Source organism: Syngnathus typhle, linkage group LG10 (assembly GCF_033458585.1).
Source record: "Syngnathus typhle isolate RoL2023-S1 ecotype Sweden linkage group LG10, RoL_Styp_1.0, whole genome shotgun sequence".
Classification (NCBI taxonomy): Eukaryota; Metazoa; Chordata; class Actinopteri; order Syngnathiformes; family Syngnathidae; genus Syngnathus; species Syngnathus typhle.
This window is the reverse complement of record NC_083747.1, coordinates 473,176-500,103: the sequence shown is the minus strand read 5'-3', so window position 1 is coordinate 500,103 and position 26,928 is coordinate 473,176. Positions and strand designations below refer to the sequence as shown.

General features: G+C 45.1%; 2 protein-coding genes across 7 annotated transcripts; both read right to left on the bottom strand.

Moving 5' to 3' along the window:
* Positions 1-813: 813 nt before the first annotated feature.
* On the bottom strand, positions 814-7,272 carry sh3d21 (SH3 domain containing 21). Its single transcript, XM_061290194.1, has 17 exons — positions 7,112-7,272; positions 6,814-6,971; positions 6,690-6,747; positions 6,503-6,612; positions 6,150-6,240; positions 5,900-5,961; positions 5,786-5,825; positions 5,180-5,274; positions 4,686-4,787; positions 4,351-4,402; positions 3,097-3,147; positions 2,914-3,031; positions 2,284-2,449; positions 1,900-1,968; positions 1,623-1,819; positions 1,437-1,500; positions 814-1,329 (listed from the first exon to the last, which is right to left on the bottom strand). The coding sequence occupies exons 1-17, from the start codon at positions 7,113-7,115 to the stop codon at positions 1,297-1,299; spliced, it is 1,470 nt and encodes a 489-aa protein (XP_061146178.1). The 5' UTR covers positions 7,116-7,272; the 3' UTR covers positions 814-1,296.
* A 989-nt stretch (positions 7,273-8,261) lies between these two features.
* thrap3a (thyroid hormone receptor associated protein 3a) lies at positions 8,262-18,167 on the bottom strand. Of its 6 annotated transcripts, none has more exons than XM_061290183.1 (12): positions 17,978-18,167; positions 14,582-14,668; positions 14,336-14,496; positions 12,384-13,247; positions 11,641-12,285; positions 11,390-11,562; positions 11,156-11,267; positions 10,859-10,943; positions 9,920-10,083; positions 9,682-9,835; positions 9,475-9,606; positions 8,262-9,395 (listed from the first exon to the last, which is right to left on the bottom strand). In XM_061290183.1, exons 3-12 carry the CDS (start codon positions 14,464-14,466, stop codon positions 9,171-9,173), a joined length of 2,685 nt encoding a protein of 894 aa, XP_061146167.1. In that variant the 5' UTR covers positions 14,467-14,496; positions 14,582-14,668; positions 17,978-18,167; the 3' UTR covers positions 8,262-9,170. The 6 variants fall into 6 exon arrangements, with proteins under 6 accessions (XP_061146167.1, XP_061146168.1, XP_061146166.1 ...); XM_061290184.1 differs by having other exon boundaries at positions 14,336-14,493; XM_061290182.1 differs by lacking the exon at positions 14,582-14,668.
* Between the last annotated feature and the right edge of the window lie 8,761 nt (positions 18,168-26,928).

The window sequence follows — 26,928 nt, the reverse complement described above, 5'->3', positions numbered from 1 at the left end:
CTTCCTTCCCTTGTCACAAGACAACTTATGTTCAGTGTGGTGAGAAAGGGAGACAGAGTCCATTCATTTTCATATTTGCAAACTGTTGGTGAAATTTATGGCATGACCCCGTTTCACCCCCCCTTCGTCCCAGCGGAAGCATGCCTCTGTTTTAAAAATAGAACATTCGTTCCCATGGAAGTTGTGCAGACATTTGTAGATGTTAGCCAGATGTGCCTCCACACACACGCTACGTTTGTCACTTTGCGGCAACTGTTTGTGATCTCTCGCTATGCAGATTAACATCCCTTCCGCATTTCGCATCGTGTTTTAAGACCATTGTAAATGTATTTAAGCACAAAAAATTGCAAGCATAAACTACAGTATACAGAAAATAGTGTGATGTTTTGAATTCAATAAGCTTGGAGTGCCACTTACAGATGTTCTTTTCTAAAAATGTGTTTGTGAATTTTTCTTCTGTCTGAACAGGGATCTGGAGCAAAAACATTCCCAGCTTTAATCGGGAGTGTCAGGTGAGTGTCTTCGAAGCCCTTGTTCCAACTTTCCACTTCACATCGTAGTGAGATGTTACAGTAGCTATTTCCGAGGATGGAAACATTTCGAGTCCGCCTCTCCAAGGGGTCACGCAGGTCGTGTGAAAGGAGCTTTTGTGGCTTCTTTCTTTGACGCTGGTTGACAACCCAATTGTAATGGAAATTGAAGGAAGAATGGAAAACATATTTCAACACCCAAGCCCTTTTGATTTGATTTGATTTGATTTGATTTGATTTGATTTGACTTGACTTGAGCACACATCACACATCCTCAAAAGCATCAGTTACACAAACGGGAATGTTTAATAGCCCGATGGCGCCCTCTCGTGGATATTACGTGAATAACAAAAGGGAACACAATTGTTGCATCTACTCCTCTGTACAGCTGCATACATATCATTTTACATTAAACGAGTAAATGTTTTCAAATAAAACCCAGGATAAATATGTGTGAATGGTGTAAAACGGTCGTGTTTCTTACCGACAACCGTCATGGATCAATGTGACCCGATATACAGCTAATCAGCCCCCCAAAATAATAACACAGTGCAGTGCAGGTTATTTTCTTGTCGATGATTTTCAACAAAAGTAAGATTATAAAATAGTAAGCCCAGCAGAATAAATGTATCATTTCTTGACCCTCGTCCACCTTTCCATACGGGTCCATTTGACCCGCAACATAACAAGAGGGATAAAGTAGTCCTTCCTCGTGAGCTTGTTTGCAGCCATCAGGCATTCTGCGTGATCCTCTTGTGCTTTGTGCTTATTTTTTCTTTCTCAATGTGTGTACTTCTTCCTGCATGGGAAAATACACACACAGGGTCACAAAGGTGTAATGTGTGATGATGATAATCACGCCGGCGCTGCTTGCAAAAAAAAAAAAAAAAGCTGAGCTCATCTGACCTGCAGTGTCAGTCGTTTGTTTCTCTCGTCCTGCAGTTCTTCCTTCACTTCCTTCATGTCGTTTCTGATCACATAAAGGAAGCAGGCGTAAGGTGTCGACGACGAAAATATCATCGATTGGTTATCGCCTCGGTGTCGACTACAAAAAAAAAGTGGTCCGATTGGTCCCGAGTACACGGCACTCACTCGTGTCGCGTCTGCAGAAGCTCCAGAGCCATCCGCAGATCCTTGACTTCTGTCCACAAACTCGCCAGCGTCACCTCGTCCTGTTGAGCAACGCTTTGGACTTCTGCAGGCAAGCGGGGAGGTGCCGGGCGCAGCGGAGGCGGACTCTTGGGTCTGAAGTCCACCTTTGCTGGGGGTGGCTTGAGATGCTCTGAACCCTGATTCCCCCCCAAAAATAATTCAAAACGTTCTCTGTTTAGCCCACTCTAAACAAAATGTTGCGGATTTTCTAGATCACCTTTTGTAAGCCGGGCAGTTTATCAATTTGGACCTTCTTGGTCAGTTCTGGTCCAGAGTCGTTTGCAGTCTGGAGAGAAAATTTGGTATCACTGATTGGAAGATTTCCTGCTAGTTTTTCGAATGACCTTAAACATGACATAGAAGAAAGTTTTCTGACGGCAACAGCTTTGATTCTGTGTCCAAAACATTTGATTGATTCTCTCCCTGAACCGGTTTGACGCTACTTTTTGTGGTTCTACTGTTTATCTAATATGTACAATGGTACACAGGTAAAAGTAAGACTTTGCCATTCTAATCCGATGAACGTCACGGTTGAGCAGTGACTCAGAATTCAGAGGAAGAGGCTTGGCAAAGGTTTTTTTTTTCTTTTTTCGAAGTACACCTGCACTCCGGTGGCCGCGCCTGTGGGCGGTCTCCTCTGGGGTGGCTTGGCCCGGTTGGCTGTGGGGTGGTTCAGCTTGTCGCCGTCCGGGTCCGCCCCGTCGAAATGGTCGCCGCTTTTATCCTCGGGGGATTTTGGCGAGTGCTGGGACTCGGCGCCGTTGGCTCTGCAAGAGTCAAATTGTTTTCACAATGGTGCGCAGAGGCTTAGTTGTTCAAAGGTCTTCACGGTCTGTATTTTGCGGCTCGCGTGATTGTGTACCAAACGTAGACGCTTGGAAGCAACTTTCAGGAACCCCTTGAATGCATCTTTGTTTTGGTTTTTCTGCTTGTGCGCTCACACAGGAAACAGGAAGGACCACGCCGGCCGGCCGGCCGGTCTTGCGTGGTTGGTCGGCCCTCATCTGACTCATCCTCGACTTTCTTTCCACTGTTTGCAGCGAAAGGTCGGGCATCCTGGCATTCTTCTTTGCCGAGGACGCCGTAGCAACCAACATTTTTTTAAGGCTCCCCTCCTGGTGCCAAGCCCGAGCCTTCCTGGCATTTTCCCTTCTGACCTTTACTTGCTTTTTTAAGAAGCGTGGCTATTATTTGATTTTTTTTTTTTTTATAGGTGAAAAGAGTAGCTCACTTGGATAAACCCTTGTTGGCTTTGTCTTTGAGTTGAGTCGGGCTGAGTTTGTTGATACTCGGAAGCTTGACTTTGGTGGGGGGATTGCTTCGCAAATCCTTCAGCTCGGGTTTTTCATCTGCGAAGGAACACCAAATGTCAAAACATTTTTCTTTGGACTCCGTGACGTGTGTTAGTCAATACCTTTTGTTTTTGTCGGCACAGTTTTGTCCATGGCTGGGCTCTCTGTTTTTTCTGAAATATTCAATAGAAAAATAATGTTTTCAGAAACTCATAAAAACTGTGCTAACCAGTTTGTTGATGTGCAAACCAGTGCATCACCGTGCCGCCCCACAATAATTTACTTTTTCAACTATATTAACAAGTGGGGGGGAAAAAGAGAATCGACTTTCTTCCTGTTTGTTTGTTTGGGGATGAAAGTCATAGATGCGACTAAAAATGTTTTTGTCCCCCCCCCATCTCCCGATTTAGAGTTACAATTGACAAAAGTCAGCTTTCCACCAAAACAGTTCAAATTACTTCATTCAAAAGAAAGGATTTTGAAAAAATAGGCCTATGTATTAAAAATGCCCAAAACGGTTGCTTCTTTCAAATTTTAACCTTGATATTTTTCAGGAAATATTCCAGTAGCAACAAAATAAAATTGATAGCATGCAGTGAAACTTTTCCAGGTCTTGAATAATCTTGGCAAAAATAATTCAGTAATATTAGCCAATCACATGCCCCCCCCCCCCCCCCCATCTTTCCAAAAACGTTTCTACCGACTCATTTAAACAGAGCACCACAACCAGAAGCGAAAACAAAGTTCAAAAGCTGAATTTGAACACAAACATTGAAAAGGTGAAGACTGCTCTCAACCGTAATTAATTGCACTCCCAAGGGTCACAACAGCAATTAAAGGTTGTGGCCTAGCTCAGCTTCCAATCCAATCAGTGTTTGATACAAATCCAGACCAATATAAACCCAAATCCCATCAAAAACCTGCACGACACTTACACGAAGCGTAAACGACGGGGCGGACAACGTGGCAGCGGCGAAAGGAAGCCCACCTCGCGTACTCACAGCATTTCCTCTCAAGTGTGCTAACACACTTGCAAAGCAGCGTGACTCTTGTGGAAATGTGACGAGAAGCCCCCCTCCCCTCCTTTCTCCTCACCTCCCCACCCTCCCGTTTCCTTGCAAGACTGACTCCCAGACAACGTCACGTGACCTCTCACTCACCACCTCCCCGCCCCTTGGGACACTTCCTGGGGTGGGGTACTAACTGTGGCGTCAATCCACCACCAAACAACATAGTCTCCATTAAAAAAACAACATTGCCCTAGCACCTTCACGTGCAAATGTTGATTATCACTATACTTTTTATGGTTATACACCATATGGTCTTGGTTGTGTCTGCTTGTGAGGCTCGGAGTGTGAGCTGTGGCACAAACCTACCTGGCACTTCCTTTATGATGTTGCGTGCAGGTGGTAGGCTGTTGTTGCCACCCTGATGAAGAGAGCACAGACAAAAAGCAAACCTCAAGTTAGCCACACTTTGTGTTTTCAACACACCTCCTTGTTCTCTCTCTGACTTTCTTACGCACACTTTCCACTGAGGGACTTTTTGGTGAGTGAGCAATTCCCAAAACAGAAAACTATGAGTCACTGCATCCTGGCAGCGACTTGGATATTTATGAACAAGCTTTTCAAGAAGAAACGCAATTTCTCTTGAATTGATCGTTTGTATTTTTTCAGGGCCTTATGTAAATGTCAATTCTTCATTCACTCACCTTCAGACTGTCCATGGGCGGTATCACCATGACAAAGTTATCGGGGAAGAATCCGCAGCGTCCGTTGAGCTCGCCCTCCCACCAGCCGTCATCTTCGGTTTCCTTCAGAGGCGGATGAAAATGGCATTTGGCTTCCTTTGGGACATCTAATGGCTTTCTCAAAAAGAAAGCAATTGTCCCAAAACGTAAACATTGCAAAAGCCTCCACGTCAGTTCCCATCCAAGTCATCTCAAATTCTTTTCAATATTCTTTTTCTTCTTCGTCTAGCTTAGCTTAGCTTTATTTAAGACTTCTCTGAAACGTCTCATTCATGAAGGACTTGATTCATCAAAACATTCATTCACATCTTGCGCCACGTGATATTCTGGAGAGAGGTTGGACCGGTTCGGCTGGTTCGTAACACAATGACAAGTCGGGGATTAAAAAATGATAAGAAAAGGCACCTGTAGGTAAACAGAATGTTTGGCAAAACAGGAGAGAAATGTTTTTGAACCTTTCTCAGTATCACCACCACATCCCCAATCTTCAAATCCAGCTCGTCTTCTGCTTTGGCCTTGTAGTTGAACATAACTTGACAACACTCCACCACTGAGGAAAGATGACAAATATTGCTTCCGATGTTAAATGGGTTCTTGACCTCATTGGGTCACAACTGGCCGTCAAGTAGACGGACGGGTGTATCGAACTACAGTGACTTTCCAAATATTCTCTCAGAATTCGGAGAATCACAGAGTGAGATTGATTTTGTCAGCGTATGGAAAAACGACACGTCAATCGCCAAAGTCTTATTGTTGTCAAGTGTGTCGAAACTCAAATCAGGACTTTTAAGTCATGTGAACTTAGTCCTGGAAAAGCCACGATGCCTCAAGGTAAATACGTAAGCAGTACACAGACAAACGAAACTGCGTCAAATGTATTACTCAAGATTATCGCTGACCTCACTGACAAATCCAGTTCGGAAATGTTGCACCTGTCACTTGATGGCTGCTGGGGAGGCTATAGATAGACCAGTTCATCTGCTTTTTTTTGCTACTGTGTAGCTTACGTAAGGCCTGCAAACACTTGAACGTTACCTTGAAATATTGTTAGCGCAACCTACCGGTTTTTGCTTTGCTGCGAACCGTCGCTCTCTGGGATATCTGTAAAATGGATCAAAACACCATCACGGGAGTGACCAGACTGGCTTGTCGAACATTCCTTTGCAGTTCTATACCTCTTTGCTGAAGACTGCATCGCTTAGCTTCGGTCTGGCTTTGCTGTCATTGTGTTTGCCATCTGGGAAGACAAATTCGGCAAACTTTGTCCTTCTTGAGCCCCATTAAAGCAAACCTTTTCCCGATGCAGGTCAATAAACATTGCTGAGCTTTTCAAGGAGCCAAGAAAAATATTTGAATGATAATGAACGCAATGATTCCAGGAGGGTCTTTGCCCTGCTCGGCTCAAAAAGTAGTTGCTGGACTCACCTTTAGGGGCGACGAAGATCTCTCTGACAAAGTTGCACGGAAACGCCCCCACTCTGCCGTTTTTGATGCCCATCCACCATCCATCTTCAATCTGTCACGTTGAAGAGACAGACAGCACACACTTCAGAAACCTACTGTAGTTGTATAACAGCCTGAAACATCCGTCAATGGTCTCGTCGTAGCCTCGGGATCTAATCTGTCCCCTGTTGACCTGGATATCTAAACACTAGAAGGCCACTACTGTACCTAAAACGGTAACTCTCACCTGAGCAAACGTCAAGTGCATTCCCCTGATTGATTGATTTGTTCAGCTCACTCGGGTGTCTGTGTCTGCCAAGCGAGTGCAACCTTACCTCGCTGATGATTTCCACCGTCTCCCCGACGACCAGCTGCAGCTCGTCGTTGTTCAAGGGACTGTAGGCAAACACCACCTCGCATGTCCTTACTTGTTTCCTCCTCTTGGCTGGAGAGAGGAAAGAAAGACCAAGTCACAGCAAGCAAGTACTGCTTTGCAGATTTACAGAAGATTTGGACGCATACTTGTTCGGATGCTTCTTGGTTCTCTCTTGCTGTCCCCCATCAAATAAACAGGCACCTCCTATGAATACCCCAAAAAACTAACATGTCAGATAGCCAGGACCTAGATCTCCACCGTCGAACAGACCTTGACAAAGTTGGCCGGGAAGATGCCTCGCTTCCCTCGGACCTCGCCCTCCAGCCAACCTTCCTCACTGGCCTTTGTAACATTTTTCACCACGTCTCCCATCCGCACCGAAATCTCGTCCCCCATGGTGCCCTCGAAGTTGATCAGCACCAGAACCTCTATAACACGATGGGCAAGCAGGACAGATCATTGCTGTAGATTTGGTTTGAACTTAGCACTGAATCACTGCGTCTCGATCCCTGATTCCTAGCAAACCAAAATAATCGTATGTCTCTAAAAGAAGCAGTAGTAGGCTCACCCATTGTGTCCGTCCTTATCTTCTTAGTCCGATGTGAGTCACGACTTGCTAATGTCGTTGTCTGCGACCTTCCTACTTGTCAAAAATTAACATTCAGCCTTTCCCGGGGCTTATCATTGCACGCCGGAGAAGAAAGGTGGGTCGAGTGAGAGCTGCAAGGAGGAAGGGAGAGAGAGAGAGGGAGGGAGGGAGGTGACAGGCTGAAGAAAAACAGGTGAGGCAGGTTTATATTACTTCCTGAGACGCCGAGTCAGGTCTTAAGTGTTTACCACCATGTTCTCAAAGAGATGTAAATATTGACAACATATAGCTCTGGAGAAGGTGGCCAAAGTTGCATGAGGTCCTGCGAGGAGTTAGTGTTTTGGGGAGATCTTGAAGCAACTAAAAAGCCGAACTCGCTTCGTGCAACATTTTGGTGTTGAATGTTTTGAAAGCCCGAGTATTATTGTGTTTCTGTCTACCAAGCACATAGTTCACTTCTGGTTGCCATGATGCAAAGTGTTAGGGTTTACAGATTATCTTGATCGTATGATTATGTTGGAATGTAACCTGTAATAATTAACCTATCTTGTCCTTTCTTAACAAAAGTAGTAGACCAAAGTGCTACGACCTTTTGAATTGATTGACTAGCTGCAGAGGAAGCAATCAAAGTTGCTTTGTTTACATAACGTCGTAAAAGACCCCCTGCTATGCTTTTATCAGCAGGCCAGGGGCTTCAACCCCATCCTGTCCACTCTCACCCCCACTCTGTTTCTCTCAATAAAAATGCTCCTGCATGAGGCCTGAGTTAGACCTCATTCGATCATCGCTGTACGCACAGCGACGAATGGACTCTCCACCTGCAGGTGTCTAAAAGGACTTACTTGTCTCCCGTGTGGTTTTTGCAAAATAAGTTAGTGAGCACCACCCTAACACAAAGTCTTCAGTTTCCATATCAGATGTTATTGGAGAGGTAGTTGAGAGTGGATCAACAGAACTGCGTTGTGCATTCATTTGGTTTTGACACCATTAATCAACAATCAATTCTACACAATCCACCAAAGGATCAGTTTGAATCATTTTGATATACTTGGCACCTTTGACAATCGCAATTGGCATTGAAGAGAATTGATTGAAAATCAAAGAGACGAGGCAATTACCAGACACTCTGTTGTCCTCAGTGTTCCATTTAATAAAACAGTTTTCAAACACCCGAGATTATTCAAAAGTCCTTTAGCTCCAGCATAACACAGGCACACCAGGTGAACACACATTCTACTAACTGCAAATTATGCACATCGTTTGACCCAGTGAAAACCATTCAGCACAACCTTTGAAAAATCTTTATAATTCATATAAATTATTTCATGTAAACACTCCGCGTGTATACTATGGAAGCCAAGCAGACGTAAACACATCATTTTAAGATACTTTGGCAAACAAAAATACTAATTCTGTGTTTCTACCATTTCTAGTGTCAAAAAATGTCATTTGAGATCATTGACACACCACACGACGACGTGTTCTTTTCTACATCTAGCCAGCTAAAGCTGCTACTGTGAATAACAGAAATTCAAAACGTGACCACAATGTTACGAAAGTCCAAGTTTGCTTTATGCTAAGATATTGTAAATCTGACAGATGACTTGACTTTTTGATGACCCCTTACAAGTTGGTCCCTTTGTCTGATCCAGGCCAACAAAAGTGCTCTTCAATCCATCCCTCCAGTATCAGACACAACTAGAACTACCGAAAAAGCGTCGTACAATTCAACAGTTTAATCCATCATTCTTCTAACAACAGCATTCCTTCCCCAACTGATGCGGTCTTTGAATTTCAAAAACTGTCAAGTTGTAGGCACAAAGCAGAATTTTTATTATTTTTTTTTTACGTGCACTCAAAAAAAACTACTACCAGGTAAGGTATGTGAAACAGTAATGCACGGTGACTGTCAAGTACCAGTGAGTCATCTTGAAAGAACTGAAGTCAGATGTTAAACTTCTGGAATCAGCATTTGTCGATTATTCCAGTGGATGCGAATCGGATCCCGTTTGAGAACGGTCTCTTAAGATGTGGACGCTCAAGTATTTCCATCTTTCTTTTGCCGTTCTGTATGGTCTTCCTGCATGCCACTTTTCTCTCCGTTGACCAGGAACTTATCTTGGGCCCACGTGATGTTGGCTCCCCCGACGTTGGTTTTTCGTATGATAAACCTCGGCCATCCACGTGACAAGCCACCGCCGCCAAGCCCTCCTCGGTTGTCCATCTGCTTGCTGGCTTCTACCTTGGCGTCTCTATCATCGTGCTAGGACCAAAAATGGAAATACATGACAAGTTAACGATTGTTAAGAACTGAGCTGGATGTGGGAAGAAAGGTGTCCTACCAAGTAGTATGCTCTGCTCTTTGGGGGACTTTCCTTATCCCAGTCTTTATTTTTGGGTGCTCCTGCAATGTCTGGATTGCAGTCTCCCGGGTGGTTTCCCTTCTTCCAGCCTCCTCCGCGAAATCGTACTTGCTGCAAGAGTAACGTGGTTGCTCAATCTCCAGGTTGCGGTGTTGACGACTCGATAGTATCGATGAGGGAACTTACAAATTCTCTCCACGTTGTTTGTTTCTCTGCAGTGGTCTCAGTCGGAGCCCTGTTAAAGCCGTCGCTTTTGAGCTCGGCCTTGGGCACGTCATCCTGAAGGGACTTTGAGGAGGATGATGAGGAGGATGACCTGGAGCGAGAGCACTTACTCTCACTGGTCCGACAGAGAAAACGGTACGTGTACATTACGCTGCAATTTGATTCCAATATCTCAAAAGGATGACGCTGTCGCACATACTTGGATTTCTTGGGGAACTTTTCTTCGGGTTTCTCGCGATTCGTGTCTGGGGAGTCAGCAAGCCCGTCCTGATCGTAATCTCGTTCACGGCCGGAGTACTTTTTACGCCGTTCGATATCCAACCGAAGGTCCATTGGGTCACCCTTTGTTTTTTCCCCAACATCCTGAGCGATGCAAAACAGAACAGTTTCGTGGACAGATTTTGGATTAGAATGCAGACGTTAAGTCTGCCAAGATGCTTTGTGAGATCAACTCATCAGTCCATGGGAACAAGAGCTAGGTAACAATACAAATACAGTACAAGTTTAGCTTGTGTTTGCAATCTGAGCCCATGTTGATAGTCTTCATGCAAAGCTTGGCAAGGTCTGGATTCTTTGAAAACACTCTTTTGGGGTGCTCATGGAAAGAAATGAGACGACTCGACAGCAGCACCAGCACGGATATAGACTACCCACAGATCTTCTATAGTTAAATATCAACTCAATGTAGGACAGTCGTGTGTTATCCAATTCAAATGAGTCACTCCAGATTTCTAATCATGCTGAAATCAATTGCTGCCCACAAGATGGGAACCAGCTTTGAGGTGCTTTTGGTCTAAAATCATCATTTGAGTGCTGAACTTATGTCATTGTAAGCAAAGTAGCAATTTCTTGCTCTTTTTGGAGATTGCCAACATTTTGATACTTACAAAGACAATTAGTCCCTTGAACATCTTGGGCACGGACGGCAGCATCCACGCTTTGACTTTTATCTTATTCATTAGCCTCATGGTTAGGCTCGTGCCAACATAATAACCGACTCACGACAGAAAGTCAAAAGGCCACATTGACATTCATTCATGAGAGGGCCAGCCAGCACTCTAAAGGCGTCCGTCTTGCTCATTGACGTGCCGTTTTGTTTGCCCCCGTTTATACGTCATAGTGCAAAATAGTCAGTCACCTTGTTAGTGCCATCCTCTGAGCTTTTCATTGCCTCAAAAACCTTTGAGTGTTTCTTAAAAGCACTTGGTGATACGTCAATTCTCCTGCAAAGGGATCACACAACAAAACCATTAAGACAGTGCGCCTCGGTCGAGCTATGAAGACAACCTTGGACAGGACAACGGAGACTTGACCATTGCCCGGGTGGAAAACAAACAACGGTTCAGGTAGGACAGTGGAGAGATATACCTGAGAGCTGCTTTTAAAATAGCAGGTGAAGCCACAGTACACTGAGAGTTGTTCAAGGCGACTCTACCTGTGAATCTCTGGGCTTTTTCTGGGTTTCATGCTCTCCCTCTCCGCAGCTTGCCTTTGGTACATGGTGAATCGCTCATTGAGAGTCATTCGGGAAGAGGCAAAGTGATGAGCTGCGACAAAAAAAGATGAACTCTGTGAAACGTTTTGGTTTTCCCTCCAGATGGCAAAGCAAATCTTGAGTAGAATGATGATGATGATGATAAACACGATGGAAATCAACTTGTGAACTCACCTCTGATGTGGTGCAGGATGGTCACAATGTGCTGAGCAAACAGCTCGGCGGTAGTTCTCTGCATCGGCGCAGTCTGAACGTGTTGAAAGATGGAGCGGAACTCCTGACCTCTCTTTGACGATTGCACCAGGTCCTGAGACAACTGTCGCTCCTTAGCTAAAATCTCCGAAGTGCTGAACACGGTCAAAATGATCGTGAGAGTCAATTGGCGCTTCGTAGCAAAATATCCAAACCGGAAAAGCACAACTTACCCTATCATGCTGTCTCCAAGGAAATCCATTCTGACATTAATCTTGGGCTCAGGTTTTCTCAAGGACAACAACGCTGAGTCCTCTTCTGTCATCAGAAACATCTCCCTGTCAGAGTCCCGCCTCAACAGTGGCACGGGAGATGGCGTCGAGACAGATTTCGATATTTTCATGGGTTTGCAACCCAGCTCTTCAAAGGTTCCCGACATTTCCCGGCGAGCAATGGCAGCCGATCGCAGAGCATTGTACCTCTCCTCTCCGAGAGCGCTGGATTCGCTGTCGGGTCCCTGCGAGGAGGCCACGCTTTGCCATCTGTCAAAGCACTCCTCGACCGGCTCTCTGGATGAATGAGCAACCTTTGGATTCGCCTTGTCAACATCTCCATTGTGCCTGTCTTTGTTCTGCGACTTTGAGTGAGGTTTGCGGAGGATTTCGTCCTCCTCCGCCTCAGATGCAGAAGGAGAATCCTGAAGTAAATGATTTAAAGTCACTTTGCCGTTGAGGTCTTCTGTGTGGCACTTTGACGGTGGCTCAGCGACACCTGCCGCTGCTGGACCGTTTATATCGGCTTCATGGTCTACAGTATTTGCCTCTGTGCTCTTGTTTTCCCAACTGGGTTTGGGTTTTTTATTGTGCTCCTTCAGAAACCTAAACAAAGGTAACAAAAACAGAGAGCGCTAGCATAACTTAACAGACGACCACTGAAGTGATGCTTGTTAGTAACATAAGAACAAAATCGGTCTTACTTTCTGAAAGCGATGGAGATGGCTGCTTTGTCTCCATCAGGGAATTCCTCGCTCTTGAATATGTCAAGGCTTGAAAGCATTTGGTTTAGCGCTTCCTGGGACATTTGTGTAGTTGGTGCATTACACACCGTCTCCCAAGAGGTGGCACCGTTGCTGGTGTCATTCTGAGATGAGCTGCCAGTCTGGTTTGAGTTTTGGCTGTTCTGAAGATTGACAGCAAGATTTTCTGGACTGGCTTTCTTTGGACTGCTGTTGTATTCAGTCAGAATATGCCAGCCCCCCTCAGTTGACCCACCACCTGGACCTTGGGCATCTCCCACCTCAAATTGCTCCCCATCTGCACCTTCTTTCTGGGCCTCCTTGGCCAAGAGCTCCTCTTTTACATTGTTGGAACTCTGATTAGCCACCAAAGAGGCTTTGGGAGAAGAGCCATGAGAGGAAGCGTTAGAATGTTGAGATTGCCTTGATAATGGAGAAAGGGATCGGTCAGTGTGGTGGGATTGTCCTGGAGGAGGGGGGCTTCCAGAGAATTTCTGGAGGTAGGGTCGCCCTCGGGACTGGTTTTGATGGTGCTGTTTTTGCTGCTTCTGCGGGTTCTGCTTGTAATTTTTCCAGTTGTTACGAAAATTATAATTGTTGTTGTTGTTGTTATTGTAACCTCTGCTGCTGCCGCCGCCGCCGCCACCACCACGCTGGTATCGTCCACGTGAGAAGTAGCCCCGTCCTCTGCCTCGGAAGTTGTACGGCCTCCGGAAGCCGCGGTGATATCCCCGTAACTCACGGCTGTTCTGATATTTCTTGTCGCGGTTATAAAGTGGCGATTGAGATCTTGACCGGGACCGTGATCGAGACCGTGACCTAGAGCTAGGAGAACAAAAAAATCGTGATCAAAGCCTGCTTTTTATCCCCACACCTGGCCTGGTACACAAAAGAGTGAAATGTGCCTTTAATTGAATTGGGGCAGTGGGGGGAAGTAACAACGTCGCTTTTTCAGGTATGTGTACTTTAAGTATTTTTTCTGTTGACTTGGCACATTCAAAAACTTGTGCCTAAAATTTTTACCCTTTACTTTTTCAACCTCATTTATGGATTGGTTATTTTTCCGTCGTACTGTACTTCACCCCAGACACAAAAATTAACTACAACTTCTTCTGTCCTTCCTAGTCCGGAACCTCCTCAATTAAGTAAGTAGCCATTCATGCAGTAAAGATGGCCTACCAATGTTGCAGTGACAAAATGGTCCACATGGTGGCTGTAGTGATCCTCTTATGTACATTACTCCAGCGTCAACCTAAAATACACCGTAGTCTGCAATTTATTGCTAAGCTCCTATAGTATCTTATCTCTATAGTATGTCGTATATGCGTGCTAGATACATTTTGAGACTCCTCCCTGGTGCATTTGACGTTATAGACTGTTCACATCTGCTGTATACATTAACGTATCATCTTCCAGACCTTTGGTGTAGACATCAATACTTAAAATGTTTTCGGAATTTTTCCACCCATCTTTTACAAGTATTATTGTACTCAAGTTTCCGCCATCAATGGAAAAGTAATACGACTGAACCAACCACCTATGTATGCCAAAACCAACGCACCCATCCAACAGCAACATAAAAGATGTGAAAGAGATCGACAATGCAAAAAAAAAAAAAAAGAACTCACCGCGTCCTTTTTTTCATCGGAATACCGAGTGATTCACAAGGCAGCACACTGAGCTGCTCTGCACACTTAAAGGCAGTGAGTTGCGCTTACACTCCAACTGTGTCACATGGGCCAAACAGAGGAGGAGGGCTCTACTCAAATCCTCTTTGACTCTATGCTTGCCGGTAATGGGGACTAACCAATCAATGGAGAGATGACTAATGGCAAGATCAATTGGGAAAACATATTTCAAATGTTATCAGCCCAAGGCAAAAGCACAAAGTCATGAGAATTGGTGAAATCTACCTGTATCGATGTCTCCTGGAGCGGGAGCGGGAGTGACTTCTTTGAGAGTGCGAGGTGGACCGGGATCGGGAGCGCGATCGGGACCTCGAGTGACTCCGAGACCGAGAAGCTGATCTTGTGGCTCTGGACATCCCCGCTGGCAGGCCAGGCACCTCAGACTACTGTCATAAAAGAAAAAAGGTCATCCATTCCAGTCACGAGTTTAAAAAAAAAAGCGCATTCCTAATAAGAACATAGGCAATAGACCTTCTTGAAAGTGGTTCAGTGGTATTCTCGGGTTAAATGAAGGAAAGTTGAGAGAAATGCCAAAGAGACCAGCATCCCCGGAAAAAACTGAAAATGAAAGACCAAACCAAATGGGGTAAACAAGCAGCTTCCAAAGAGCAGGCTAGGCACTGCGTAGTAGTATCAACCACATGCTGTTTTTATTTAGTCACTGCTACTTATTTGCATAAAGGGCGGACTTGCCTTGGTCAACTCCGCCACTCACCATTGTCTATGCTGCAGAAAATTGCACAGTAATTCACGCCGAGTCTGAAAAGCGAAGCTGGTCTTTGAGCAACCAACCACATAGTCGATCATTTCTTTGTCATACATAAATCTGAAAATATGAATTCTCAAGCCCCCAAAACACAGACTTGGCTGGACATTGTGAAGCTAATACCACATGAGCTCAACATGAGAATACTTCCTTGCGTTTATTACACGTGACTGCAGTTTTCATTTGAACATGGTCCAAATAAAACCCGCTACTGTCCAATGTATTGTTTTACGCCACGTTAAACAGTATAACGCAATGGAATCTGCTCTACATGGAAGCTGCACAAAGATAACAGAAGACTCAAGCAACAGGAATCTATCGATTTTTGGGTCTGCAGAGGTCCGAGATCTGCAAAGGATCACCAGAGTCCTCTCCCTGGACTTTGGCTCAAACTACCGACCGCGTACGACCGAGATTACAAAAGCGGCATTGCTGTTCCCGGTGTATATCCCTGCTACTATTTTGGAAAGTATCGAAACCAATCCGTCAGAACCCCCCACCCCCCCTTTTTGCTCCTCTTTCATAAGCACCACGAGCATGCTGCTCCCCCTTGTTCCTGGCACTTTGTTGTCATTGGCTTTCAGGGTGCAATTTCCTGAAGCCTCCAACCTCAAGGGAGCATCTACTGCGCTTAGTCTGCATATTATAAGAGCGTGACATTCACATGTGCTCTTTTTAGGAGTAAAGTGGTGGACTGTTTTTACTCTCGACATATCAGAACCCCCTTAGAGATGTTCACTTGCATGACAGTAGATCTCCTGGAACATCTGGACGACATTGGAAAGCAAGTGTAAAAGAGACGGACAATAAGCTTCCTCTGTAAAATGGCCTCCAAACTGCAACTGGAATCCTTAATTCCCCGCCACATTTCGTCTGTGTTAGCTCTGGCCTTTCTGTCTTTGGGTCTATGACAACTCCTATCTTCTACCACATGCAAAGTTTGCAAGGATGGAGCCACGGTATCAGCCCTGCTATCTGTCTACTCTCACCCGATGACGATTGGTATTCGCCCCTGGTCCTCCAGGTCCCTCAACCCTGCTTATTAATATTCTTGTGTTCACAAAACATCGTAGCAATTGAGTAGGACAGGTCTTAATCATTCAAGATCCACCAGCGTGGTTCCTTGCGGTGGCTACATTTTGTTTATGCAGTGTAGAGTACCAAAGGCTTGAGACTATTCCTACCAACAACCTGCTTCTTGTCAAGTCGTTCAAAGCTCACAGTTGTTGCATCTGTTTCGGAGGTCTCAATCGATAACCATGTGCAGCTGGGCCTCTGGCTTCCAACATACTGTCAGCAACCTCATGAGGGAGATTTTAGCCTCTTAAGGGAGCCTGTTGCGTGTTTGGCCCTTTTAACCAGTCAACACTGGATTTACTCAAAAACACGTAGCGCTACCGCACTTGCGAGGCCCTTTTAATGGATTCACTACAACAGAAGTGATCGTCTTAACTACCTCACATTTGACAACCCGATGACACTGACAGTAGCACTGATAATGAACCCCCGGGCAAGAAAATGTTTTGAACCCAGGACGAAGATATCGCCTATCTAAATGGTCCTTTCATAGACCGACGTCAGAATAGCTGTAGTTTAATTTCCCGTCATCCACAATGGAGCTGCAACTCGATACACAGCTTTTTAGTGTCACTGAGCCAATCCACTGCAATTCATGCGATCTCGGCTTTACTAAAACGCAACTAGCCTTCCGCTCACTCCCCTTGTCAAGACACGTTGAAGCGCTTAGGATGGACAACAGGGCCTCAGAGAAGATAAGCCAGCCAGCTTCCTGCTAGCTTATTGAACAAAAACAACTGCTTCGCTTCAGTCTGAAGGCTGAGAGTTCAGAGGAGGTCTTGTTTCGCGCCGTACTTCTTTGTCAAACCTAAATCTGTATGCGGAGGCGAGAGCTAAAGGACGACCGGGTGTCACCCAGACATCCTCGCGTTGAGTCACTTCCCGACGCATCTGTCGTCGCCGTGTTTGCACACGAGAAGGACGCCATCAGCTGAAGTCGCTCGTCTCTATTTTGGTCTACCGGCAACAGGCCGGCCATGAGTTATAGCTTGATCCTTGCAAAACATGCACAGTTGCCATTTGCGTTTTCCTTTGGGCCTCGTAGTCAGCATGGAGATAAGATGGTGTTAACCAAAAGGGCGGGTCTTTTCAACTCATTGTAGCAACCTCGGATGGTGTTTTTTGGGGCAGTTTGATCAAAAATGTCTGCATTCGTAGGAATGAAAATGCTGCACAGTAAATTTTGCTCGTCACAAATTCACCTCTCTCGAATGTACTATTTTTTCCGTATTATACGAGATGCAATGTAGTGTAGTGTTCTAACGCCGCCTCTCCCAAACCATGAGCTCAATGTTACAGACACGCTCGGTTTTCTGTTTATCGTCCGATCAAAACGCAACAGGACACCGGACCGAAACGAAAACTCATTAGTAGACCACGAGACTGTAAATACAGACACTCCTTATCATTGTGCGTGTGCGTGGGCAGTACGTGTGTGTTCGCCGCACAGACAGCTGGTGTTTATCAAAGCAGATCCAATGGAATCGGGCATCCCAACGTTCTTAAACAGAAGTCACCCCAAAGAATAGAGTGGAACTTGTGGATTCCAAATGAGACAGAAAGGAGTCTATTTGAACATGTGACCATGTTTTTCAGTCGATGCAGTGGGTGAAATCTGCATTCGCCTGGCAACCATCCTGATAAAGCAAAATGTAAAAAGGATATTTATCCAAATATTTTCTTTTTAGCATTTTTTTACAATTTCTCCACAGTCATTGAGTGATTTGAAAAGGTACCATTAAGATTGCCCCAAAAAGTACCGAACTCTCCACGAGTCTCCAGACTTTTTTTTGTTTGGAGAACTACCGCAGTGAGTCTAACAGTGTACGCTTCTTGGAGCTCGTCCCGACTCCTCTTCACCACAAAGGGGAACTGGTGCAGCCCACTTCATAAATCATTTTCCCCTCTCCAATTGCCTGCTCACATGTTACTGCGCACTTTCTCCTGATTGAGTGCAGCCTGCTAAATGTGTCATGTTCTGCCCAAGTGATGAATGTTAAGAGGAGCACAAAGAAGTCACCTACCGGTCAGCGTTTTTGCTCAGCGTTGACGTTGCCTCATATTCAGCAGCACCTAAAAGCGTTAAGTCGTCCCACTGTAATGCTCCTTGCTTGTGTGTGTGTGTGTGTGTGTGTGTGTGTGAGTGTGTGTGTGATCTGCAGTGGCGACTGGCTCACTTATGGCTGCTCGCATGTGTGCACGCATGTGTCTGTGGGAGTGTGCGTGTGTTTGCAATCGAGAAGGGGGCGTGGCCTCTGCCCTCCCTTTTATTGTGTGTGTGTGATTATCCCAAAAGACAGTGATTCAAAATATACTATATTGTATGGATATATTAAACATGTATACAGTATAATTAAAATAAATAACATGAATACAACTTAAGAAGTTCAAAAAGAATCAAACAAATTCAAGAAAGATACATTAAATCTGTCTGATTGAAACTTTTGTAATATTTATACATTTTGATTTATTTTGAATATCATCACTTTTCAATTAAAAATGTGAAATTTCTTCAATATTTATCTCCAAAACATCCAAAAAGATAAAAAGAAATAAACAAACACTAGATGCTACATGAAACAAATTGAAAAAAAAATGGACAAACATTGACATTGATGAAACATGACCATTCTAGAAAAAAAGAATCGATTTAAATGAGTTCAATAATTAGACAATGGCTCATTCCATCAACACTTGCGGGTGTGTAGGAGCGTTACTTAGCCTGGTCTTGTCTGTAGCAACAAACACCCGCAAGAACGCCCCAAAGATGACATAGAAACTCCTGTCCAAAAAAAAAAAACTCTCAGGGTGGCAAGCCAAAAGTGTTTTTGCTGTGCGCTAGAAGCAAAAAGTCACAGCTCTTGGAGCACAGATGAAAGCAGGGTCGCTAATTGAGTGCAGTTGTGCAATATTAGTCACTGCATCCATCCATGATTCTTGCTCCAAAAAGTCAGCTAGCTCAAACGTGACTTTCCAGACGACAAGCAGAGCGGTTGTAATTTGCCTCGGTCATTCAAGGCCTCTATTAAGAGATATTCTAAATTGCCTGCAAAACACAGCCACGTTCATCGTTAAACACTCGCTGACGTTGGATTTGTTTTACCGACGGGCATTCTTTTCATCGGAGCATGTTTTATGAAGTGGGCTGCCTTATCAGTTGACGGCTAAATGGAGGCTGAGAAGGCTCGCATTGTTATTGTTTGATAGAGTCAGTCGCCGGTATAAATATTCCGCTCAAAGCCGTCTTCTCATCGTTTTTCCTCTTTTAGTACCTTCACGTTGGCCGTTCAAAGCAGGGCTTAGAGTTCATGTCCACTTCCTGTGTGATGTTCTTCGTATTGTTGAAGTTATGTCTGCCCTACGCGGCGCGGCGGCCAACATAGGATCAACTGTGGCGATGAAAATCTTTCAACCCTAATTGGGGCTGACAATCAAGGGTATCCCTTAGAACGTTAGAACGCTCCCGACGACCAAGCAACGAGTTCACTTTAGTTGTTAAATTTTACGTGACTACAAATTTAATTGGAGTATTACTCCAATTTCAGTAACGGATTTGTCAATCGATGCGAATGTTAACATTTTTGCTCAAGCATTCATGCTAGCTCTGTTAGCTGCTCTGCTTACGGGTGAAGAACAAACTTAAAAAAAAAAAGGAAAATGTTAATGTTGTTTACCCCCCCCCCCCCTCCTTCTTGAAGTAAAGTATCAGCACACTTCATTCAACTCCACAAAGCCTGCAATGGCTCCGGTATTTCCATTTGTTTACCTTCATTCATTGACCCGAATGTAGTACCGAAATGGCTGGATTAACGCCGCATTCATGACCAGAAATCACAACAAAGCCAGACAGAATGTACAGACCCAACGAGACCACCGCGCTCGAAGCTTTAATTAGTCATTAGGGTTTGTGTTTACGCTGCAGGAAAGTCAGATACGCCGCAATTCAGCGTGTGCCTTTCAAAGCCCTCAAATTGTTACAATCATTCTGTTTGGACTGTAGGCAAACAAAAACCAGCCAGCCAGCCAGCGTGTGTATTTGCATTGGTAATGCTGCTGCTGAGAGCTTGCGCCACCGCATCCTGCCATCCTTCCCTTTCTTTACTCATCAAGTTCTCTCCGTCTTTCAAACACGGTCAGCTTTGCAGATCATCACACTTACACATCTGTGATGGGCACGACAGTTGTTACAGCAGATGGCTTCATGCATTTGAGACAAGCTAGTCTCAAGACTTGAAATTGTTGACCTAAATCGGATTCGTCGTTAAACTGGTTGACCCCTTTAAGTAGTACATGTCACGTGTGCAGCCTTGACCCCATAATAAAAATGACAGTTTTAACCATGGACCGCTAACCTGGAGAGTCGCGAGGCCTCGATGGGCTTTTTTCAGCAAGTCCCCTTGACACTATCTCCGTCTCTCGCGTGTGTTTGGATAAACGAGTTCACAACCCCGCACAGCGCCTACTTTGTATCCTCTCCACCTGTTGGAAGTGTCCTTCTCCTCGCTAATGGTCTTGCGGTAGCACATCTCGTAACTCGACTCCCTTGGGGGCCGTTGTCTTCGGCGGCGGGCCGAGGTTCTGTACATTGCTCGGACTTTCACATACCGTCTTTGTTCTTTACGGCAACGGGAATCATTCTCGTCTAGTCTCGGCCGAAGAACAACCAGCTATAAAATGTTCAGGTATTATGAACTCATTTAGCATTTCTTTTGTCACTCAGTAAATGTGATTCTTCTAATGGCATAGAATCGAGGCAATGCTGGCAACGTACACCGTCTGTTTTTTTGTTCCCCATCGGTATCGTCTCTGAAAATTAATCAAATGAATTATTACTAGCTTGATCTAAATGGGTAGAATATAAAATGGAATTCAGAATTCTTAAATTCATAGTGTGACTTTGACCATCCCTGCTAAGACTATTGTCGCCTTCCCAACAAAATGTTGTCGAATCAAGACTTGTACGGGGTCTGCAGAGAGCCGAAACAAACCGGCAGTGTGGTAAGTAAATCCTTCCCTTTTATGTCAAACCACCTCTGTTTTGGAGCATCTGGTTGTTGTTACCGCTTGTAAATATCCGAGCGTCTCTTACTGCCTGTACCGTGAATCATCCTTTATTCCGAAGAAAAGACTCGATTGTTTCTAAAAGGTACCTTAATTGGGGGAAAATAAGCTTAGCTTTCTTTTAACGGCAACAGGGAAAAAAAAAAAACATTTTGTTGAGAATGTATAAGCGTTTTGCTCAGTAGGGTACACGCATATGCCGATTTTAACATCTACCGATCGAACTTGAAGTCATTCTTCACCGCCGATCCAAGATCACGTTGACGTCTGTGGTACTTTGAAGTTGATTGTTGGCTTTGGTGGTCCAGCTCTTACCCCTATCAAGGACTGTGTTTGGAAAGTAAGAAAAGACCACCTCCAACTCCATAGTGCGACCACAACTGCCGGATCATCTGACACCTGTCAAAAAGCAAGATGGATGTCTGGCTTGGCCTCTTTGTCAACACAGCGGGCGCGGTAGGGGGTTATGGAGACGAGCACGCATGGCAGACAGCTGCCCCGTGGCTCCAGAAGTCCTCCGTGATCACCAACCCCCATACACACCGTGGCTATCGAGTCAATTATCACCTTCTCCGTATTATGACCAAGCACTCGGATGGCATCGGCGCTCGTCCAAACTCGCACGTCAGCTAGAAAAATGTGGGAACCAAAGACGGCTGCCGCCAGAGCCGCGATTATGAGCAAAATCCCGATTTGATGAGTGGGCAAACGAGGAGATAAAAGTAGAGCACAGCTTCACGAGCGTGCAATTCCTCCATACCAAATAGCGAGGAGCCTCTGTCCCAGACGTGATTTTGGCATGCCCACTATCATTTAGAGTTTTGACACCTAAGATCACAAACGGGTGTCCCGGTTTTCTTCTCTGACCATCTTCTTTGAACTGAACCTAAACCTCCTGCAAATGGAGTGTAGCTCTCATGGGGTGGTTTTCTGATCCAGTCTAACATTAGTGGTCAGTCAGAGTGCATCATCAAGTGATGCAACTGTTTCCCAACGATCTCCAGAGTGGAGGTTCTATTAAATGAGGACCTTGGGAATTTGAAAATAGGAATGGCGAGACAAATGTGTGACCCTTAGCCCATTGGAGCAAGAGGTCGAGCTTGCCTAGCTGTCATTTTCTTCTTCACGCCGTCAGATGAATGGAGGCCGGGCAGCAGGTGCTGCTGGTAGACAACCCACCAGTGCCACTCACGGGCACCGTACTAATAACCCGTACTAAGTAGAGGTCGCTTAAGTCGTGCCGCACCTTTTGTGGCATCTTCACAAACGGGTGGTGCAACCGGATCCGCGTAGCAGTCTCTCGGGTTTGTTAATCAACGCGGCTTACGGGAAAGCCTTCATTAACTGTGCGGGCAAATTGACATTTTAAAGTTGGCATAGGAAAAGTAAGGTTCTATAATTGGGTTGTATACAAATAGTCTCAACTCATAGGTGGACATAAAAGACGGCGCTCGCGGGAGTTGGTGATGCATGCGGAAAAACACTTGGACGGACAGCTGCGCCAGACCGACGCAATTGAAGATAGCCTTCACGACAGCTGAGGCTGCCACAATCAGTTAGACCAGTCAAAAATAAATTCAACATAAAAAAAACCCCATCTATCTCCAGTTTTTTCTCTTGGACCTTTATTTCGCTTGCTATACCAATTTAGGTTAGATCAGGCGTAGTTCTGCGGTCTACCAAGGGTAAAATTAGTCTGTGCAAATGCGCTCAACCTTTGCCGTGGAGCTATTGGCGGTTTCACTTACAGTGAGCCCGAAGTGGCGAAAAGCACTTGATGAAACTCAGTACTTGGATACAAAGTAAAAATCCAAGTCACTTTGCTACTTCCGTGAGAACCCGAGAAGACAACCAGGAAATATACATTTGCTTGCTTCTTTGTTTTCACCCCCTAGTGGTGAGTAGGTTGTATGACATGTTGTTTCTCATTGGTCTTCATATCCACGCACGCCCACACTGAAGTACGTTCGGTGAGCCCAGATGGCCTCTGCCAGCTAAATTAAAGAGATGCTTCAACTTTTTAAGTCCAAGCAGCTGTGGATTTCTGCGAGTTGACACTCTTGGTCTAAGTAGATGTGAACAGACACGCAGTAAACACATCACATTTAGGCTTTTCATTTCTTAGCGCTAACGTACCAGCCGGCTAGCATAATCGCTCACTGACACAATGTTCATTTGTGTGCGCTAATTAACCTTGGCTTGTTTGTTCCCATTGCTACTCCTCCTTTTGAATCATTACGACCCCCTCGAACGAGTGAACCTTTTTTGTTCAGCTAAATGGAAGCAGATGGCTCCCAGGGAGTTTCCTTCGTATGGGGGCTCGATACCGAGGGACAACAAAATCAGAAAACAAACAACAATCAAAGCCACACTGGCGTATAAATAAAGCAGCAGGCAGGCTAGCCCAAAAATGTTTCTTTGGCCTACCGCGATGAGTCACAAACGTACATCAGCTTGCATTTGTTTCCTTTAGCTAACATGTGCGTGGCATCCTTCCAAAAGAGGCGATGCGCAAAGATGTTGGCCGGCCTCACTGATTTGGGAGCTGTGCTCAAGTTTGGGACATTCTACCACCTGCTGACTCATGGCTTTATGAATAGATCATCCAAAATTGAAATCCAACTGTTCTTTAAAATGCAAATGTTTAAATAGAGCTTTTGTGTAGTGAGTTGGCGATTCTTTCCGACGCGGACCACACTTGGCTAAGTCGCGAAATGAAGTTTGCCAATTGGACCGTTTTCGCAGTCCCAACGCAAATCCTTCTGTTCTGTGAACATAATTCCCAGATTCAACCCTTTCCTGTTTAGAACGTACCTACAAACTCCTTTTTGGCCGCCTTTCAGTGCTGCCCTTCCATTTGCTTTGGCTTTTGCGACCCGACAGCCGAACTGAGTCGCATTTGTCCCGCCGTCTCCTTTGCATAAAACGTCTAGCCGCCAAAGCAGTAAAGCTGGCGGCGGCGCAAAGGCGTTTTAGCAACTCGCGAAGGAAAAGCACTTCCTGTGCATGTGCAGAGTCACTGGAACCGAGCGGCCGCAAGGCCCAAGCCCGCAACTCCTCGCACCGTGGGCCAAACAGGATGTTGTGTGATGTGCCAGGCTATAACCACCCAGCTGACTGGACCTGTTGACTGACTCTCCCTGGTGTTAACACACACACACCAACTTTCCATCTTTGCCTTGCCTTTTGCCTGCGGGGTGTTAAGTGAATCATCCTAAATGAGAGCTGCTGATGTCAGCAGTTTTTATCGGATTTATTCCTATGACTAATTATGATACGACGAAAGAGTTTGACACACATTGCCAAGAGTGAGAGGCTCAAACAATGAGATGTGGAACTTGCCTTCAGTATAACTTTTCCAAGTGACCTAGTGCACCCCCTCTGCTGTTTCCAAAAATATGTTTAGCGCTTTGTTCCCTTACTGAGCTAAACGGTGAGCTCAAAACCAAGGTACATAGCGAAGCATGACTCGTGTTTCCAGCCCTCGCCAGGGTGTCTTTTGCCATGAGGCCTCGGTGCAGTCAAACATGCGGCAGGCAGTCCGTGGACCCGTCAAGCGCTATGCGGTTAAGCCATTACAACTTAATATCACCAAACATTATTTTTGTTGTCTTGTACTTTCATAGTCCAGTTCATATTATGCCCGTCAGGCTCAGCTCATTTTTTGGTTTGTGTAAAAATACTTTTCTTTCTGCCTTCATTCGAATTTCTTCTGGCATTTCTGTGAGAGAGAAAAAAAGACCTCACTTTAAAACCCATTGACATGTTTGCCAAGGAAAAAATGGTTAGCTTTGAATAGAACTACTGTTCTCTTGTGTTCTGTATCCTACTAGACTGCTCTGCGGGTGCACTTTTGTGGGTGTTGGTTCCACTCCAGGTTTGGGTTAAGTGGCATTTCCCCTCCCATTTCTTTTTTTCTTCTTCTTCCCTCTCTGGTCTGCTGACACGTGCGTTGGGTGTGTTGTCTCGAGCAATGTACAGCCGCCATGTTGTTGACCCACATGCTCCATGCTCATCGGGAGGGCTTCCTGCCAGAGAGCCAACAATGTCGCCTCCAAGACTTAAAGGGGCTCAGGGAGCTCCACGCTTTTACGAATAGCTAAAGTGACACCCTACACTAATGTAAACGCGCTGGAAACTCTGAAAGTCTTTCTTCTAATCATGGAGATTAAATCTGGGTCTGAAGAGGAACTTGAAGAACTCCAATCAATCATCCATTTGTCGATCTTCTATTCCATCGGTTCTCAAACGAGGGTACCTGGGGTCCTCGAGGATGGTGAGCTTGGCCGTAAATAATCAACGGAATGTCTACCTGGCTGTCTCTGGTTTTGAGAAGACACTTGTTTTCACAAAGTGTTCCTGTTTGTACGCAAGAGTCTTCCATATCTCAGCTGCAATGGCTGCAAAGGTCCAAAAGGCTCCGTCCGGTACAACACCAAAGTCCCTTGACTCTGCAAATATCCCAAAGCGCCACGGATTTGCTGTACTTTTTGTGTGTTCCAGTTTCGAGCGAGACCTTGGTTCATATAAACCTGGCTTGGTTCCTCTCCTTAGAGAAAGATCTGTTTGGCCGAGACGAGCGGGATTTTGTTTTAGCTCCAGAGATTTTAATTATCCCCCGGAGGCTCGATAGTTGATAGACTTTTGGAGTATTGTGTTTTTTATGACCAGTCCACACCAGCCGGGGAAGCTCGAATTAGGAGTCTGGACCTCTTCGTCCCCTCTCCTCCCCAGGCGGTCTTCTCAACACAATGCTGACACCAGATGAACAACATATGGGGAATCTGGCAATCTGCTATTTGTGCAAAAATGGCATCCTAGCTCTATTTGAATCAGATCCCAACTCACCGTGATGATTTAGGCTAATTTCAAGCAAATGCAGCTAGCATGGGAAGACCTTATTTTGCTCATGCTCGACGGAGCTCCTCTGACGCCGCAGCACTTGCTTATGATTAGAATTGTTTAGCTCTGTCAAAACTGCAATGAAAACACCACATGCTCTGCTTTACTCGCAATTACACCAAAGCTACTGGGAAACATTTTATTGATTGGAGGAAAAATGTTCAACTCTGAATATTGTGAACAGATTTACTTTCAAAAAGTATTGTTTTGTTTTTTGGTTTGTTTGGCATCAATTTTTCTTGCTGTTTTGCACGACAGTGAACATCTTGCACTTGTCCAACCACATTTCCTGGTGCGTGCCAGCCCTCGCCAACGACTTCCTTATTTGGCAAGACACTAAAAAGTCAAGATGTGAGCCATTGGTAACGGGATTTTATTTTTGTTTTTTAATGAGCCCGCTCACGTCGCCGCGTAAAACTTGCTTAGGGGGCTGCGTCCATCTGCTTTTTAATACTCGCGACATACAAATGAGTGTCGCTCCAAGTGAATGCCTTGTCCAGAATTGCCTCCATGTTTACTTTTACTTTTTGTTTTTCCTATCCTTCTTGTAGTGATCGCCCAGGGTTAGATTTAATGCACATGGCATCTGGAGCCAATTCGACGACAGCAAAACTTTCAAAGTCCTAAGAGTAGTTTCTGGGACGTCCCAACAAGCGCTCACTTTAAGTCTCGTGAGATTTGCTCGCAGTCGGGCAAGATGCGCGCCAAAGTATGCAAGAGTTCAAGACACATCCTTCCTTCCTTTGCTTTTTTGTTTTGCATCGTAACGTTCAGACTTCATCCTGCTTTGCTTTTTTTTTTTTTTGGCATCTTACGTTCCAGACTTCATCCTCCTTTCCTTCCACCTTCCTTACATACATTTTGCTTTCCTTTCCTTCCTTCCTTCATCCTTCCACAAGTCGATGTACAAAGTGTGCGTAACTTTGGCCCTTTTTTTTAATAGTGCAATTTTGAAGCAGGCGTCCAGGCTCTGTCAGCAATCCGCCTCCAGTTATTTTGACTGAAGCGCAGA

Coding starts and splice junctions, on each gene's coding strand:
- sh3d21 (XM_061290194.1), bottom strand. Junction 5,962..6,149: donor GATCTTCGTCGCCCCTAAAG/GTGAGTCCAGCA, acceptor TTGTCTTCCCAG/ATGGCAAACACAATGACAGC. Junction 1,969..2,283: donor GCGCGGCCACCGGAGTGCAG/GTGTACTTCGAA, acceptor TTTTCTCTCCAG/ACTGCAAACGACTCTGGACC.
- thrap3a (XM_061290183.1), bottom strand. CDS start 14,466: ATGTCCAGAGCCACAAGATCAGCTTCTCGGTCTCGGAGTCACTCGAGG. Junction 10,944..11,155: donor AAAAGCCCAGAGATTCACAG/GTAGAGTCGCCT, acceptor ATCCCTTTGCAG/GAGAATTGACGTATCACCAA. Junction 9,607..9,681: donor AAACAACGTGGAGAGAATTT/GTAAGTTCCCTC, acceptor TTACTCTTGCAG/CAAGTACGATTTCGCGGAGG.